The 16,927-nt window shown below is 35.3% G+C and overlaps 1 protein-coding gene across 4 annotated transcripts in view; it reads left to right on the forward strand.

The window, feature by feature from the left end:
* Nucleotides 1-16,927, forward strand: part of Rps6kc1 (ribosomal protein S6 kinase C1) — a 205,860-nt gene that overhangs the window by 66,834 nt on the left and 122,099 nt on the right. For all 4 annotated transcript variants that reach the window (XM_021729167.3, XM_078022795.1, XM_005329411.5 and 1 more), the window contains exon 5: nucleotides 1,176-1,269. In XM_021729167.3, coding sequence (XP_021584842.2) covers nucleotides 1,176-1,269 — 94 coding nt within the window. The remainder of the gene's footprint in view (nucleotides 1-1,175; nucleotides 1,270-16,927) is intronic.

Here is a 16,927-nt window from a genome sequence, read left to right on the forward strand (position 1 = left end):
TGAGCCTCAACCCATAAATTTCTCTTTTTTTAAAATTTTTTATTCAGCTCATTGTATATCCTGTTGTGTAATTTCTCTGTTGACCCACTGGTCATTTAGAAATTGATTCTTTAATTTCTAAATATTTGTGGATTTTCTGAAGTTTCTTTTATTGTTGGTTTCTAATTTTGTTTAATTGTGATTAGAGAATGTATTTTGTGTGATTTCAGTTCTTTCAAATTTAGGAGACTTGGTTTATTCACTAGCATATGCCATGTCCTTGAGAATATTCTAGGGGTACTTAAAAGGGATACATATTTTGTTGTCAGGTGAAATTTTTCTAACTAGATAAAGACAGTTCTTTTTGCTGTGCTAGAGAGCTAATGGGGTCTGTATTTCTCTGGGAATTTACTCTCTTAGTAGTAGTGTTTGGGCATAGAACTTGCTGGTGGGAGGCAGAAAGAAGGATGTTGAGGAGCAGAAGAGTTACTGTTTTAATTATTTATAATGTCTTAAGGATCATAAGTCCTTTTATTTGTGATTGGAGCTTTTGGTCCATAAAGTCACAGCACAGAATCGCGCCACCACTGCTTGTCTGATCATAACATCCTCTGGTTGCATATCGAGGAAGTGAAAATATCTTTTGAGGTCTGATTTGCAAATCTAGATATTTGATTAAAATGATGGTCACACTGAGAAATCAATCTTATATTTGTTTTTATGTCTTTAAAAAACTCTCTCTTCACTAGAAATATCTTAATTTTTTTTACTTTTACCTAAGTTACATGTGAGTCCAAACCTGAATGGCTTCTCAGATCACTTGAGATGTTGTGTAATATGTTGTAGTTTATAATTTGATAAAATTCAATGACTTCCTGATGCATTTCATCATTTATCACTAATTGAAATTACTGGTCCTTAAGAAAAAATATTCTTAAGCTGGTGAGTTGTTTTTTCTTGTGCATTTTCACACCTCAGGTTTTTCTATTATTAACATCTTGCATTGGTGTGGTACATTTATATAACTGATGAACCAATATTGATATACGTAGTGATTTTTGGAATGTATTTGTGAACTAGTTTAATAGATTAATAGCTCCTATATTTCTTATATATACTCAGTCAAGATAACTAATATATACTACCATTTTAAAATATTCTTAATGACAAGAAAACAATTACTCTGATCTTTTTAGGGTGGAATAATTAATGATGGTTCTGAATTAATTGGTCCTGCTGAAGCTCACTCAGACTCCTTCATTGATACCTTTCCTGAGTATAGTACAGAAGGTAAGAGACTTTAATTTTTTTTTTTTGCATTTAGAAGTTTTTCTTGTAGAAGACTGTAAATCATATCTATATAGTAAAAAATAGATATATTTAGGAATTTGAGGGGATTTTACTGATTTTTTTTTATGTAAGATTTTTTTTTTTTTAGATTTAATTATCTCTGATATTGGGTGCATTGGTATTGGGTTGATAGTATCTCACATTTAATTAGAAGTTTTTTATTAGTGGTTTATAAAATAGTGATTCATCCTCAAATTAATGGCATCTTAAATTTGATGAAATGGTATATTGTGTAGTTTAGTGTTTAGTAAGGCATTCTTATATGCTAGACAGTATAATTTGTGGTATAAGAATGCTTTACTAAAGTTTATTTAGCAGTATCTTACTTTTAGACAATTTCAAGGCTGGCTTTAAAAATTTACTTATTTTAATTGCCTGAAAAGAATAAGACTAAGGTAATTTCAATCTTTTTGATATGTTTTCTAATAACATGAGTCTAAACCAAAGCAATATTTGTACTTTTAATCACTTTAATTCAAGAATGTTTACTCTTTAGTTTGATTCCTTTATTAAGCCATACTTGAATTTATATGAAAAATTTAATACATATGTTTTAGCTTTTGGATTTCTGTAACTAGTGTTTTTTCAAGGAAGATAATGGAATTAAAAAGAAAGATGGGCGCACTGGGTTGTGGCTCAGTGGTAGAGTACTTGCCTAGCATGCACGAGGCACTGGGTTTGATCCTCAGCACCACGTAAATGTTAAATAAAGATATTGTGGGGCTGGGGATGTGGCTCAGGCGGTATTGTGCTCACCTGGCATGCGTGCGGCCCAGGTTCGATCCTCAGCACCACATACAAACTAAGATGTTGTGTCCGCCGAAAACTGAAAAATAAATATTGAAGAATTCTCTCTCTCTCTCTCTCTCTCTCTAAAAAAAAAAGATATTGTGTCCACTTAAGAATAAATATATTTTTTAAATTTTATTTTTTTAGTTGTAGTTGCATACCATATCATTAATTAATTTATTTTTATGTGGTGCTGAGGATCAAACCCAGGGTTTGCCAGAGTTATAGACAAACATTGTTGACAGTAATTTTTCTCCACAACCTGTCATGCTTTTTAGGAAAAAAAATAATCTATTCTCCATGACCTGGTAGTCATAGTCCCTTTGCAAAAATTTAAAAAAAAGTCTAGCCCTTGCTTGGGATGCTATTGTGATCCTAATTCTAGAACTGGTTTCCTTGAAAAGTGACTTCTCTGGGAATAAACTTATCATTCTGTTGCCTCGGATTCCTCACTCATCAGGAAGAGGAGTAGATTTTTTCACCTGCAAAATATACTGATTCTTTATGATGTCCAATATCAAACAAGTAGGAAAGTTAGAAAGATTTGTAATTACATATTTATTAATGAGGAGGAGTGTTGTTCTTGAACATGTAGACTGTTTCTTTCCTCTCTTTTATTTTTTTTATACAAGAATCAAAGGTTGTGTGATATGGGAGTGATTATGTTCTTTTGATAGCCTTTGTTAACTAGATGGGAGTCTACCGTGATGAGGAAAGGGTATTAGGAGTCTCTTTTAGTTTAAGGTAGTCATAATGGGAGCAGTGCAACGATCTTTTTGTTCATTTTTGTAGTCTAGGAGAGAAGGAGAAGGAGGAGCATTATTATTAGGAATAATTTTTCTTGGGATAGTGTGCTAAATATTGAGGCTGTTCAAGTGAACAGGTGGTTGTATTAATGCTAAAGGAGAAACAAACTAAAGCTAGGGTGAACCTACAATTTATTGTTCAAATTGAGATACTTCTGAGAATTAAAGCCAGTGCTGTATTAGTAATTATACCAAGATCACAGGCATAACACAGGACTACCCCATAACCCTCCCAAAGCAGTTGTTTTAGAGTTTACCTGTAAATTTTCAAAAAAGATGTATTTTCTTTGGAAGGACTTATTTCTTAGGAATGTGTAATTCCTTTTATGAAAGAAATGGGGACAACATTTTTGTTAAAAACACAGAAAAAGACTTATGCACCTAAAACTAATATTGACATTTTATCCTGTCACTAAAGTTTAGTGTTTCAACTGCAGTACTATCTCTAAAACATCTGTGGTTCATGAGACCGAAGAGTATGAAACTGGAAATGCTGTTAATGCTTATGTTTCCTTCCCCATCCCTTTTAAAAGCCTTTTTGTCTGGCTAATTAATCCTGATGAACAAGACACCTAAGTTGACAAATACAGATAGATAGCATTGTCAAAAAGCTTACAAATTCATTGTTATTTCAGAGGGAAAATGAGTAGTAAATATCATGAGATTGTCTGATATAATAGGAAAGTGGAAGATTTACTTTGTAAAAAGTCTGGAAAATACAGAGACAACCACAGGAAAGGGCATTCTGTAGCAACAGAGCAAGAAAGGTGACATCCAACCAAGCCCCATAGGTATGCAGTGAAATGGAGGATCGTAAAGGTATTGACAAATGCTTTTAGTTTGGATTTAGAGCCGAAATGTGAGATGATTTACTCCATAACAGTTTCTTTGAGTGTAGTATTTCAAATGATGTCTGAAAAATGGATTGTCATTTTACATACTTAAGAATTTGTTTCTTGGTGGAATAAGCCAGAGGGGTAAATCTTAATACAGCCTGCTCTTTTTCAAGATTGTTTAATTGCAGTTAGAAAGACAAGACATAGCAGTTTGTTTTCTGTTGCTGTAACAATATACCAGAGACTGGGTACTTTATAAAGAAGTGAAGCTTATTTTGTTTATGGTTTTGGAGGCTGAAAGTCCAAGGTTGGGCAGCACATTTGTTCAGCCTCTGGTAAATGCCCTCATGGCTATGTCATAATGTGGTGGAAAAGCCTAAAGGAGGGGAAACAGCTTCATGCAGAGGCAATCATATGGTGAGACAGGAACCTAGAGACTGGGGAAGGGTCAGTCTAGTTCTTTTTACAACAACCCACTTGGTAACTAATTGGGGTCCCATGAGACCTACATTAATTTATTCTGAGGATGATGTCCCCATTGACTTCATTACCTCTCATTAAGTTCTTTTAACTGTTATATCACCTAACATTGTCACACTGAGGACCAAGCTTCCAGCACACACGCCTTTTTGGGACAAACCATATATAAATCATGCCACATACCAAGTTTATCACATTAATGCAATCAACAAATCCTAATTTACTATGGAATCAAAGTAGTGATGGAAACATGAAAATCTGGGATATATCCTTTTGTGTTAAAATTACAGTTGTTTTATAGTACAGTAGAATAGAGAAACCCCTTTGAGATGTCATGAAATCAATAACTTTGTGATAAATTAGCAACTGTATTTTATTTAGCATGAGGCTGAACATTATGAAATTATTCTGTAGATTTTTAGACAAAAGGTTAACATTGTTTTGCATTTTTAAAAAGAAATGTTGGTTATTATTTATCTCCTTTGTCCATTGCAATTAAACTATATTTTCTCAAAGATGAGAGGAGATATAATTGATAGTTAACATTTTATTTCCATTTTAGGCTTCTGTGTTTTATTTGAATTAAACTTAGCTATGAAGTTACTATGATATTTGTGGAAACCTGCCCAGATGGTGCATGGGAACTGAGCATCTTGACATGTTTCTCTCATTTGTTGGCCTGTTTGAAGGATGCAGGTGGCTTTACTGCCATGCTGCCCTTGATATTGGTGCCTTTGATGTTGGTTTAGTCTCATCTGGTAACCTGTGTCATTTCCTCTTCCTAATACGCTACTTGACTTCCTTTGCAGTTTTAGGAGGGATGTTATCCAGCTTCATGCAGCAAATAAGGGAAAATAATTAGGTGATCATAACCACAAGCAGAATATGAGAGATTGGCTTATTGTATGTAGCAGATCTTAAGATTTTTTTTTTTTTTTTGTGGTGCTAGGGATTGAACCTGGGGCCTTGTGCATGCAAGGCATGCACTCTATCAACTGAGCTATATCCCCCAGCCCAGATCTTATGATTTTTAGATGTGCCTTGGAATAGCAAAATCTACCAGTTTTTTAGGAGGGAGTTCAGTGGGGAGGATGTCTGTGAATTATGAATTAAGAACTCACAAGTACTCATTGTAACACTGATGGAGATAAGAAATGATCTATTAAGCAGTCTTAAACCATCCATTTATTTATTTATTTATTTGGTGCTGAGGATTGAGCTCAGGAGCACTGTACCATTGAGCTATATACCTAACCCTTTTTGCTTTCTTTTTTCAGACAGGGTCTTGGCTAAATTGCTTAGGGTTACTAAATTTGCTAAGGCTGGCCTTGAACTTGCAATCTTCCTGTCTTAATCTCTTGAATCACGATTATAGGCATACATCTTGGTACCCAGCTAACTAGCCATTTTAGATTAAATGAGGTATAGAATGTATTATATATATACACATATATATTATATATATAATATATTGCAGATATTTTTGGAGGATAGCATATATTGCTGATTTTTATAAGGGTTTCCGTAAAATGACATTTAGCTCAAGATTTATGTGTTTATTTGATGAAAAGGCAATTCTTTTCTATATGTAGACAAGCACAAAGATTGTGGTTAAACTGTTACACTGAAGTGTTGATTATAATTAAAATATTGGAGGACTAATTGGGGAAAGTGTTTTAGTTAGTTTTTTTGCTGTTGTGACCAAAAGACCTGACAAGAATAGTTTTAAAAGGAAAAGTTTATTTTGGGGCTCATGATTCCAGACATTTTAGTTCACAGACAGCTGACTCCATTCCTTGGGGCTGAGGTAAGGCAGGCATCATGGTGGAAGAGTGTGGCAGAGGAAAACAGCTAGGGACAGGGTACCTGGAAGGGGGGTGGGGAGAGAGAAGAAGAGAGGAGAGGAGAAGAGAGGGAGAGGATGGGTAAGGCATGCCCCCAGGGACCTACCTCCTCTAGCCTCACCCTATCTGCCTTCATTTACCATTCAGTTAATCCCTGTCTGGGAATTAATTAACTTTTTGAGTTAAAGCTCTCATAACCCAATCATTTCACCTCTAATCCTTCTTGTATTGTCTCATATATAAGCTTTTGGGGGACACTTCTCATCTAACCGGTAACATTTCCACTCCAGGCCCCCAAAAGCTTTTGCTTATTTCACATTTGCAAAGTGTATTTAATCCATTTACAAGAGTATCCATCCCATTAGCGTTGCTCAAAAGTCCAACTTGGAGTCTCCAAGGAGACTTAAAAATCAAAAGCAGGTTACATGTAAAAATCAAAAGCAGGTTACATGTATCCAGTATATAAAGGTACAAAATAAACATTTCCATTCTACCAGGGAGAAATAGAGACATAGAAAGAAGGGATGGGATCAAAACAAGACTGAAATCCAACTGGCGAACAAGTCCTGTAGTTCTGTGTCTGGCATCTGCTGGCATCTGCTGGTATCTGCTGTCATTGTGTATTCTCTCCAAAGGGCTTGTGTAGCTCTGCCCCTGTGGCTTTGCTGGTTGCAGCCTACATGGCTTCTCTGTTGGTTTGTCTGTGCTCAATTCCTGCAGCTTTCATTGGCAGATATTCCCCAGTATTGTCATTTCTTAATCTTGGGGGTCTCCCCTGCAAACTTGCCTTCCTTCTCACAACTCATGTATCACCCTATCAGGAGCTGCCCGCAGGAACTCCCACCCTGCTGCACTTTGCCTGGCTTCCCAGGCCTGCCTTTGAAATCTCAGTGGAAGCCTCCATGACCCCCTAACTCTAGCATCCCGCTCTCCTGTAGAACCAGTACTACCTGGTTGATGCCAGGTCTTCTGCCACCTCAGCAGTAGCCAAACCTCTTAGGATCTTGGCTGCCGCAGCCTCTGATTGCCTGCCTGGCTGAGCATGGTGAAACATCTTCTTAGGCCCTCCTGTGCAAGTAGGGTGCCCCCATGGTCTTTTCTCAAAGGAATTTTTACTTTCATACCCTTCATCCCGAGATGGGTATGGTCTTGCCAGTTCCTGAGATGCCCTCAAGCCATGTCTCCTATTGTTTTTGGTCAAAGTATTTATCTTTTCTTTAGTGGCTATAATGTCTGTAACTACCACATATTCCTTAGCACTAGTTTTACTGGCAGTTTTCTGACCAAAGTGAAGCTTTTTCAAATCTTCATGCTCCCAGTTATCACAGTAAATTTGGCTAAATGCTAACAGCAATAATCATACCACCAACTGAATGCTATGATGCCTACACATTTTCCCCACCAAATTAAGAAGTCCATGGCATTTAAAATCAGCTTCAAAGAAAGCCTCAGAACATGGGCAAAATACAACTTCTTAGCCAGAATGTAATACGAATAGCCTCTGGTCAAATTTCCTTGACTCCTTTCTTTCTCAGTTCTCATCAGAACAATTTTTACAGTCCATTGTGATACTGGCATTCTGGTCTTTTGAACTCACAGTAGAATGGCCCATTATATTCCACTGTTGGGATGGGCAAAAGGTGTGACTTATGTTGTCAGGGGGAGAAATAAAGAATGTCCATGCGCTTCTGCCCTTTTCAATGCTTAATCACTCAAATCACTAAATACAATTTCACTCTATAAGTTCTTTTTTGTATTAATTTTTTATTTATAAATGACACAGAATGCATTACACTTTATATATATAGAGCACAAATTTTTTATATCTCTGGTTGTATACAAAGTATGTTCACACCAATTCGTGTCTTCATACATGTACTCTGGATAATGATGTCCATCACATTCCATTATCATTTCCAACCCCATGCCCCCTCCCACCCCTCTGCCCCATCTAGAGTTCATCTGTTTCTCTCATGCTCCCCCTTCTATAGGTTCTTAATCAAGAAAATGACAATCCTTAATGCTAGGCATAATCAATTCACAGAAAACAATTCTAGATTAATTCTGAGCACTGCAAACACACTTAATCTGATAGGCTCATGACAGACATTTCCCTCTACATGCTAAGCTCAAGTGTCAGATCAAAAGTCTCAAGCCTTAGGCTTTAAGTCCAGCAGATGCACACTTACTCAGACTATGGCGATCCGATCAGGAACCAAGGCAGGCTTCTCCTGGGGAGGAGCTGATGGCCGGTTGAGGAGAGGGTCATAGGGAGAAGTTGCAGTTCTCACCAGGGCCAAGATGTGGCTGTAGAGTTTGAGAGCAGTGAGGAAGATGCAGAAGATCAGGCAAATTATGAGAAGAGTTAGGATGTCAGTCTAGGTCTTCATTAGGCCCTCCAGCATGAAGGTCCGTGTCTGCAGGCTGGATGTCTGTTCATTTGCTCCATCATTTACACTAAATCTTGGGGCTTCTGACCACCCTTTCATCCCTATCTGCTGCCACCGGATTTCTCAGTGATGTCATTTGCCCTGGGGTTAAAGCATTTGGTCTTGTGGTACCCACCCTGATTTTCTTGCCTCTTCCTCTTATCGGGCAAGGAGCATATGAAAGAGACTTCACTCTCAGCTTGCCAGGGTGGGGAGAATTGACTTGTTTATGTCAGGGCTATGCCTGATGATCATATTGAAGGGCTCCGTAGGCGTGAGACTACAGGTTTAAAAGTGGAGTTTTTAAAATGGAGAAACTTGGGCTAAGGCCTAAGGCCTAAGGCTATCCTTATGTCCACTTATAATCTAAAGCTTTCCCAGTTTTTATCACTAACCTTTCCAAAATTCTTCCCACAAGTTTAAAAAACTCCAAAAGCTTCTGAACAACATAGTCAGGTTAGTCACAGCAAGAGCCCCACTTCCAGTACCATTTTCTATTTTGTTAGCTTTGTTGCTGTTGTGATCAAAAGACCTGACAAGAACAATTTTAAAGAGGAAAAGTTTATGTGGGGGCTCACGGTTTCAGAGGTCTCAATCCATTGACAGCTGGCTCCATTTCTTGTGGCTCAAGGTGAGTAAGAATATCACTGTGGAAGAGTGTGGCAAAAGAAAGCAGGTCAGGACCTGGCTAGGAAGCAGAGAGACTCTCTTCATCACAGACAAAGTATGTACTATAGATGCACACCCCCAATGACCCAATCCCTCCAGCCATACCCCACCAGCCCATAGTCATCACTCAGTTAATCCCTACCAGTGGACTAACACACTGATTAGGTAAGATTTTCATAGCCTAGTCATTTCACCTCTAAGCTTTCTTGAATTATCTCACACATGAGCTTTCATGGGACACCTATCATCCATATAATTATTTAATTTGATCAAAACTTTCTTTGTAGAAATCTTATTTATTTTATATTTTGATTACATGTACTGTTTTTATTTAATGGATTTAAAAGCTTATGCTTTGAGGCAGAATCATTTTTAAAGAGGGATATTCTTAAATAGACCGATTAAGGCTGCTTTTAAGATAAATTTTAAGCCAGGTATGGTGGTGCCCATCTGTAATCCTAGTGACTTAGAAGACCAAGTTGAGTCAGGAGGATACCAAATTCAAGGCCAGCTTCTGCAATTTAGCTAGACCCTGTTCCAGCTGTTTAAAAAATAAATAAAAAGGGATGTAGTTTAAAGGGTTAAAGTGCCTAATGGGTTCAGTCCCTCAGTACATGGAGAAAAAGAAAAGAAAAATAGTTTAACTTAAAGTCTGTGCAGTACAGGGTGTTAATACAATATGACAAAATATAGAAAGTCGAATGAAAAGTTAGAGTTTTATTCAACAAATGTCCACAAGGTGGCACCATGAGAGCTCTGTCTTACAGCTAACATCATTCTAGACCCTTCTGTGTTATATTGGTTATATTGTTAATATTGGTTTACTCAGCTTAAAGACATTCTTTTTCCTTTTAAGTGCTTCTTTACCCATCTTTATTTTATTCATTTCCCCTTATTAATTGAATTTTCTTTAGTGGGAAAGCTTAAATAGGGAAAAAGAATAGTTCCTTTTTCTAATGGTAAGCACAAATGAGAGAGAATATGTCAGTATGTGTAAGTATATAAGAACAAACAGATGATGCAAATCGTAAGTATTGACTTTTAAAAACCCAAGGCTGTTGAGAATAGTATTGGATATTAGATGGTTAGGGGTCATATGGATTAAATAATAAAAAGTTCATAAAATGTTGAAGGAATCAGAGTTTTAGAGTACAAGAAACATTAGAGATGATATAAATCCCTTACTTTACAACTAAAAATTTGGAGTTTCAAAGGGTTTAAACCATGTATCTAAAGCATTACAGGTATTTGATAACACTCCCAGAACTAAATTTTGCAATTCAGATTTAATTTTATGGCAGGGAGGATACATATGTGGTATAGAAAGTGCAGTGTGACCTCCATGACCACTGGGAGCAGTTTTGAAATGCTAGAGTCCAGAGAAGGTTATAAAGAGTAGCAGAATGAAAGTTCTTTGGGTAGAAAGTGAAGCCAAGTGATAGAGCTTTATTGTTTATGATAACAGTATTAGGTTGTAATTATGATTCATACATTGTTTTGTGAACTTAGTTTTTCACCAAATGCACATCAGATATTGATGCTCTTTTCATAAATTTTCAAGGGTGAGGCATAGACATATCCCAAGAATGTTTTTAAACATGTGAAACATTAAGGAAATGGTTCTTGTTAGTAATAGTAGCTATTACTAAGTGACAAATGTGGCAACAAATGCAAGAATCTCAACTAGATTAAGCTTTACATGTAGGTTATCACTTAAAATCATATTTGTTAGGGCTTCTTAATGGAAACTGATCTCTGTGTTTTCTACCTCCAGGTAACTTCTGTTCTGCTGGTTAGATGTCCTGCTTTGTGTGTGAAGCATGAGTGATTGCTACTAGGACAAGTAGAAATTCCCTTTGGTTGACTATGGCAATATTTGAACCTCAGAGTTTAGTGAAGGTTATCAGCTAATAGTAATGAGGCCATGTATTTTATATATAGTCACCCATGAGAGCCTACCTGTTGTACTAAAGGAGACTGATCTCTTTTTACAGATGGTCTTCAAATGCGGATTTCTGATAGCTTATAGTATAAAGATTTTTTTCCTGTGACAGCTCAACCTTTCCCCCTGGGGCCTGTCTTTCAGAGTTGGTGTCCTAGACAGATTTCGCTATACTGCCCTACTCTAAGCAGTTCAAAGCACAGAGGTGAGGGTAGGTAGGTGAACTGGGATGCTAAATAAACCCCTCGTTGTCTGTAGCTGCTTTTTAACAAGTCACCTGGGGCCCTCTAATAGCCCTGTGACTGGAATCTCTGTGATATGAACCTGGAGGCAGAACGCTTTCATAGAACCTTTGACTTCCCCCGCTTGCATCACTTCCCCCAAAGGCCTAGGTTTCTGACTTGATGATGTTGGTGAAGGAGGCACCTTTTACTCTTGTGGTGGCCTAGAGGGCCCCTGTAAGGATGGATTGACTTCAGGTTGGTTTAACTTTGACATATATTCTCTGTATTATATCAAGTATCAGTGGTTGCCCTGCCTAATCTTGCATGTTTCTTTTACTTATCTAAATAGAGACCTTATTATTTGCTTGTTGCTCCCCATATCTTACTTGTTAACTTTCTTTGTGGGTTTTAGTCTCTGTGTGAAATTTATGTATAGCTTTATGTAAAACAAGTTAAGCTATAGGACCACAGTTTCTAAAAATTGAACAAACACTGTATTAAGCTTATGTATTTAGGATATAAGGTGAATAAACTAGGTACTGAATTCATATATGTGTATATTCATATATGTGTGTATACATATATATATACACACATATATATATATACACACACACACACATATACATGACATAGCTATAAAAGCAAAGGGAGTTTTAAAATGTGTTTTAATAAACTTTTTATCAATATGGCAAAATACCTAATGTAAACAATTTATTAGGAAGAAAGGTTTATTTTGGCTCATGGTTTCAGAGGCTTTAGTCAATGGTCAGTCAACTCTGTTGCTTTTGGGCCTGTGTCAAGGCAGTTTAACGTGGTAAGAACACATGGTGGAGGAAACTGTTTACCTCATAGAGGCCAGGAAGCAAAGAGATGGCAAGGGGCTAGGATCCCAGTATCCTTTCCAAAGATATACCCTCAGTGAACTAACTTCCTTAGTGGTAGAGTGTTTGCCTAGCATGTTTAAGGCCTTGTGTTTCATCCTCAGCACTGAAAACAAACAAACAGACAAACAAACAAATCATCTCTGTGAGCAGGTTGGGGAGTATTTCATTGGTAAGAATGGAATTTAGGAATTGCTCAAATATGGAAAAGAGAGATGTCCACAAGTAGTGCAAGATGAATAGTGGCAGTGAGTGATCAAGGAGATGTGGTAAGGTTATGCTTTTCAAACTTGGTCAGGTGCCGCTTAACAGGAGAAGTAAAGGAATAAGGTAGGCAAGAAGGAGCAATGTCAGGAGTAAACCCACCTGTCTTTGTAATCACATCTGCCTTCTTTTTAAAGTTTGGAATTCCTTACCACTGGTTGTTGGAGGACCCATATTTTATAAATAATGTTCATATAGCTTTATTACCAAATTCCCACTTTTTAACTCTTGCAGCATCTTTTTTTGATATTTTTCAGATACCAAGCTTAAGGACTTTGCACACAAAGAATTGTGTGAAATTCTGTATTATAGAATCCCCTGTAATCTTACCATACAGAGAAAAATTACTATTAATACTTAGTGTATCTTCCTAGACTGTTTTTTAGTCTTTGTTTTCCAGTTAGAATTATAGTATCCATACTATTTTGCCATTTGTTTTTATATATCATGAAAACATTAACATTGAAAGTCTTCTACAACATGATTTTAAAACTGTATAATAGTTAATCATAGGGAGGTATCGTAATCTATTGTTAGGAATTTGTTATCTCCAATTTTTCACTACTTTTTATGAGGAACATTTTCATACATGGATCTTTTTGCATATCTCTGATTGATTTTGGCATAAATTGCCAAATTTCTTTGGTGAAAAATATAAGCAGTTCTTGTGTCTTTGATATGCTTTGTTAAATTGTCTCCCAGAAAGGTTAAACCAGAAATCAAAATTTTTACTTCTCTTTGTTTTCCCCAATTTGGCTTAAAAAAAAAAAAAAGAAAAAGAAAAGGAAAAACAAAATAAAACACCTTTTCATAACCTGTTAGTATTTTTGTTGATGTTTGCTTGCCTTTAAAGATTCTTCATTTAAAACTAGGAAGAATTTGAGAAGTAAACATTTTATGTATAATATTTATTTACTTAGTTTTGCTATCTGACTTTCTCCCTAAATGTTTTACTTTTCTGATCTAATTTCATTTAATTATGATTCCCTTTGCTAATAAAATAAGGTTGCAAAGATAACAGGAAGTATTTCTATGTTCTTAGATTTTTGTGGTCAAAAGCCGAGAAACTGAGTACACATAACTTTACCCCCTTGCCCTTTGGTATTATTCTTCTTCTTAGAAAGGAAAATGCAGCAAAGCATGAAATAAAACAATGTGATAGATGGTATGAAGGTTACAGTGACAAGACATCAGAGAACAGACAAAAGATCTGTAACACAGCATTTCCTTCCTTTTGTGATTAGTTGTATAAACCAGAACATTTGTTTTCAACTAAATTGTGTATTAGTAGATTATCTAGTCCACTTGGTATCATTAAAGGAAATAAATTTGCATTGAAATACATAAAACATTAAAAAGCCTAGTAATATGAATAACTTTTAAGATTGCTATAAAAGATTTTGGTTATGGAGTACTGCCTGTATAACTGAAATGTCAGGGAACTGAAATGATTTTCACTAGGTCCAATGAATTCCAGTTGAGATTGTGGGTTTAATGGAATCTGTTGCTTTTGGGGAACAGAATTAATACTTAGTGCGGATTCTAAGGTTTTCTGGAAAAAAAAGAAAAGAAAACAAGGATATATTGTCAGGGTGCCAAAGTAGTGTCTAAAACTGATTTGAAAATTTAGCTTAGTTGCCAGTTATATGTTTTTACTCTAACTTACTTTATTTGATGTTAAGTAAGCAATTTGAGTTTATAATAGAGGTTGGCAAACAATGGCCCATATTTTTCTATGGCCTATGAGCTATGAATGTTTTTTACATTTTTGGTTGAATAAACACCTGAACATATTATTTTGTGATGTAAAATTATATGGAATTAAAATTTCAGTATCCATAAATAAAGTTTTATTGGAATAAAGCCATGCTTATTCATTTATATGTAGATGATGGCTGCTTTTGTGCTTCAACAGCAAAGTTGAATAGCTACAACAGAGATCATACGGTTGGAAAAGCCTAAAATATTTTCTCTTAGACCCTTTATAGAAAAAAAAGTTTACTGATCTCTGATCTTACATTTGTAAAGTCTAATCCACCTTCAGTTTTTTTTATGCATTCATAGTTTTTTTTTATGGAAGGTGCTTAATATATTGCTTACATGAGAATACCTATCCTAGTCTCTGGATATAGAGAATTCCCACTTTACAGAGTGGTTTATTTGGAATATTAGGAGGAAAAGTGCAGAGACTTCAGTTTTGGATTTCCATCTTTAGTTTTGATTTAGCATTTAACCCTAAGGAAATAATTTTTTTAAATGTATTTTCTTTTCAGAGAAACTTAGCAGTTAATATTCAATTGTGATGCAGGTCTCATAGGCGTTCCTAAATTCTTTTTTTTTATAAAACACAATTGTGACTCCTATATAATGCTGTAGATCTGAGGCTCTCAAAATGTGGTCTTCAGACCTTTGGATATTCTTAAGGTCTTTTCAGGGGCTCCACAGGCAAAAATATAGAAGAGATAATAGTATTAGGATATTTTTTGCCTTTCCACTGTGTTGACATTTGAACTGATTATGCAAAAGCAGTGGGGGTGAAACTGCTATGTCTAGGCATGAATCAGGACAGTGATGCCTGACTCAGCAGTAAACATTGCATATACTTGTAGTAAAACCAATGCTGATTTTTCTTAAGAATGTTTTTGATAAATCAGTGAAAACTGTTAATTTTATTAAATATCAGCCTTTGGGTACATGTCTTCTTGAATATTCTGCATGACAAAATAAAAAAGATACATATAAAGCCCTTTGCATACTGAACTATCAGTATGTAGTGAGGAAAATCATTTGTGTAGTTTTTGAAGTTATGAGCCAAACCACTTGTTTATTTATTTATTTTTTAATGGGACACCATTTTGCTTGAAACAACAATTGATAAACTATTGTTATTCAAACTTGTATACTTGGCAAAGTTTTTCTTGAAAGTGATTGAAGTAAGCTGACACTTCAAGGAAAACAACTGATAGTGTTTACTGCCAGTGATAAAATTAGAATTTTCAACCCCAAAGTAAGAGTTTTGGATCATTTCTGTTTGCTGCTTTTGAGTTTGACAACTTCCATATACTTAAAGGATTTTCTGATGAGATTGGTGATGGTATTAACAATTATGATTATTTTGAATGTTGTAATAATGAAATGTGGGGAAAACATTTGGAAGATCTGTGTAACTCAGTAAACCAGTATTTTCAATTTGTTGTCACAAACTTAAGCATGGGTAAAAGATTCATTCAGTATACAAGATAGTCAAATGGATTTGAATGTAATAAAAATGGACATTTCATTGATAGAATCTTATATTTCACAGTACAGCTAGATTTAAGAAACTATTGCTTGTGGAGTTTTGATGTCTTATTAAAGAACAATATACACAGTAATCTGAAAAGAGTACGAAAACACTTGTTTCTTTTTCAATAGTATATCTATGTGACATTTTCTTCATATCTTTTGACCAAAAAAAAATATGACAATAGATGGTATGTAGAATCAGATATGAGAATCTGTTCATCTTCTCTTAAGCTGGACATTACCAAGATTTTCCAAAATCTTCTCTCAATAGATATTTTTGTTTTGTCACATAGAGGTTATTTTTCATAGAATTTATCAGTGGTCTTTAATGTTTTATTTAAAAGTATTTCTCAGTCTTTCTTAGTATCAATACGATGTTAGTAAGTATTTAGAGATACAATTCACATTACCCAAAAGCTTTTTGGAATCACCATTTTTAAGAATGTGAAAGGAAGTTCTGAGGCCAGAAAGTTTGCTGTCTGTTCTTGTAGAACATGCTTAATTTACTATGAAATTAATTAAATGGGAGAAGAAATTCTTGCTTTTAAATATTAAATAGTTCAGTAGAATTTATTATTCATTTTTTATTTTTTGGTCTGAAAACTAAGTTACAAATATAGTCCAGCTTTGTTTCTAAAACAGACCAAAACAAAATTGTCTAAAATTTTAATTCTTTTTTTAAAAATATTTATTTTTTAGGGGGCTGAGGCTGTAGCTCAGTGGTAAAGTGCTTGCCTCGCATGTATGAGGTACTGGGTTCAATCCTCAGCACCACATCAAAATAAATAAAGATACTGTTAATTTACAATTAAATAAATATAAAAAATTATATTTTTTTAGTTGTAGTTGAACACAATACCTTTGTTTTATTTATTTATTTTTATGTGGTGCTGAGGATTGAATCCAGGGCCTCACACGTGCTAGGCAAGCGCTCTACTGCTAAGGCACAACCCCAGCCCAAATTTCAATTCTTTAAAAAATCTTAATAGCGTACATTTTCCAGATGTGCATGGGTACCTGAAGGCATACCTAAAGATGCATTATTTAATCATTATATAATTTTTATTTAATTGTCATGGTGGTTATAATTTCATGATAGTCTATTATGGCTCATATGCATTAACAGTTTCTCATTTAGAAATTTGC

This window comes from Ictidomys tridecemlineatus, chromosome 10 (assembly GCF_052094955.1).
Source record: "Ictidomys tridecemlineatus isolate mIctTri1 chromosome 10, mIctTri1.hap1, whole genome shotgun sequence".
NCBI lineage: Eukaryota > Metazoa > Chordata > Mammalia > Rodentia > Sciuridae > Ictidomys > Ictidomys tridecemlineatus.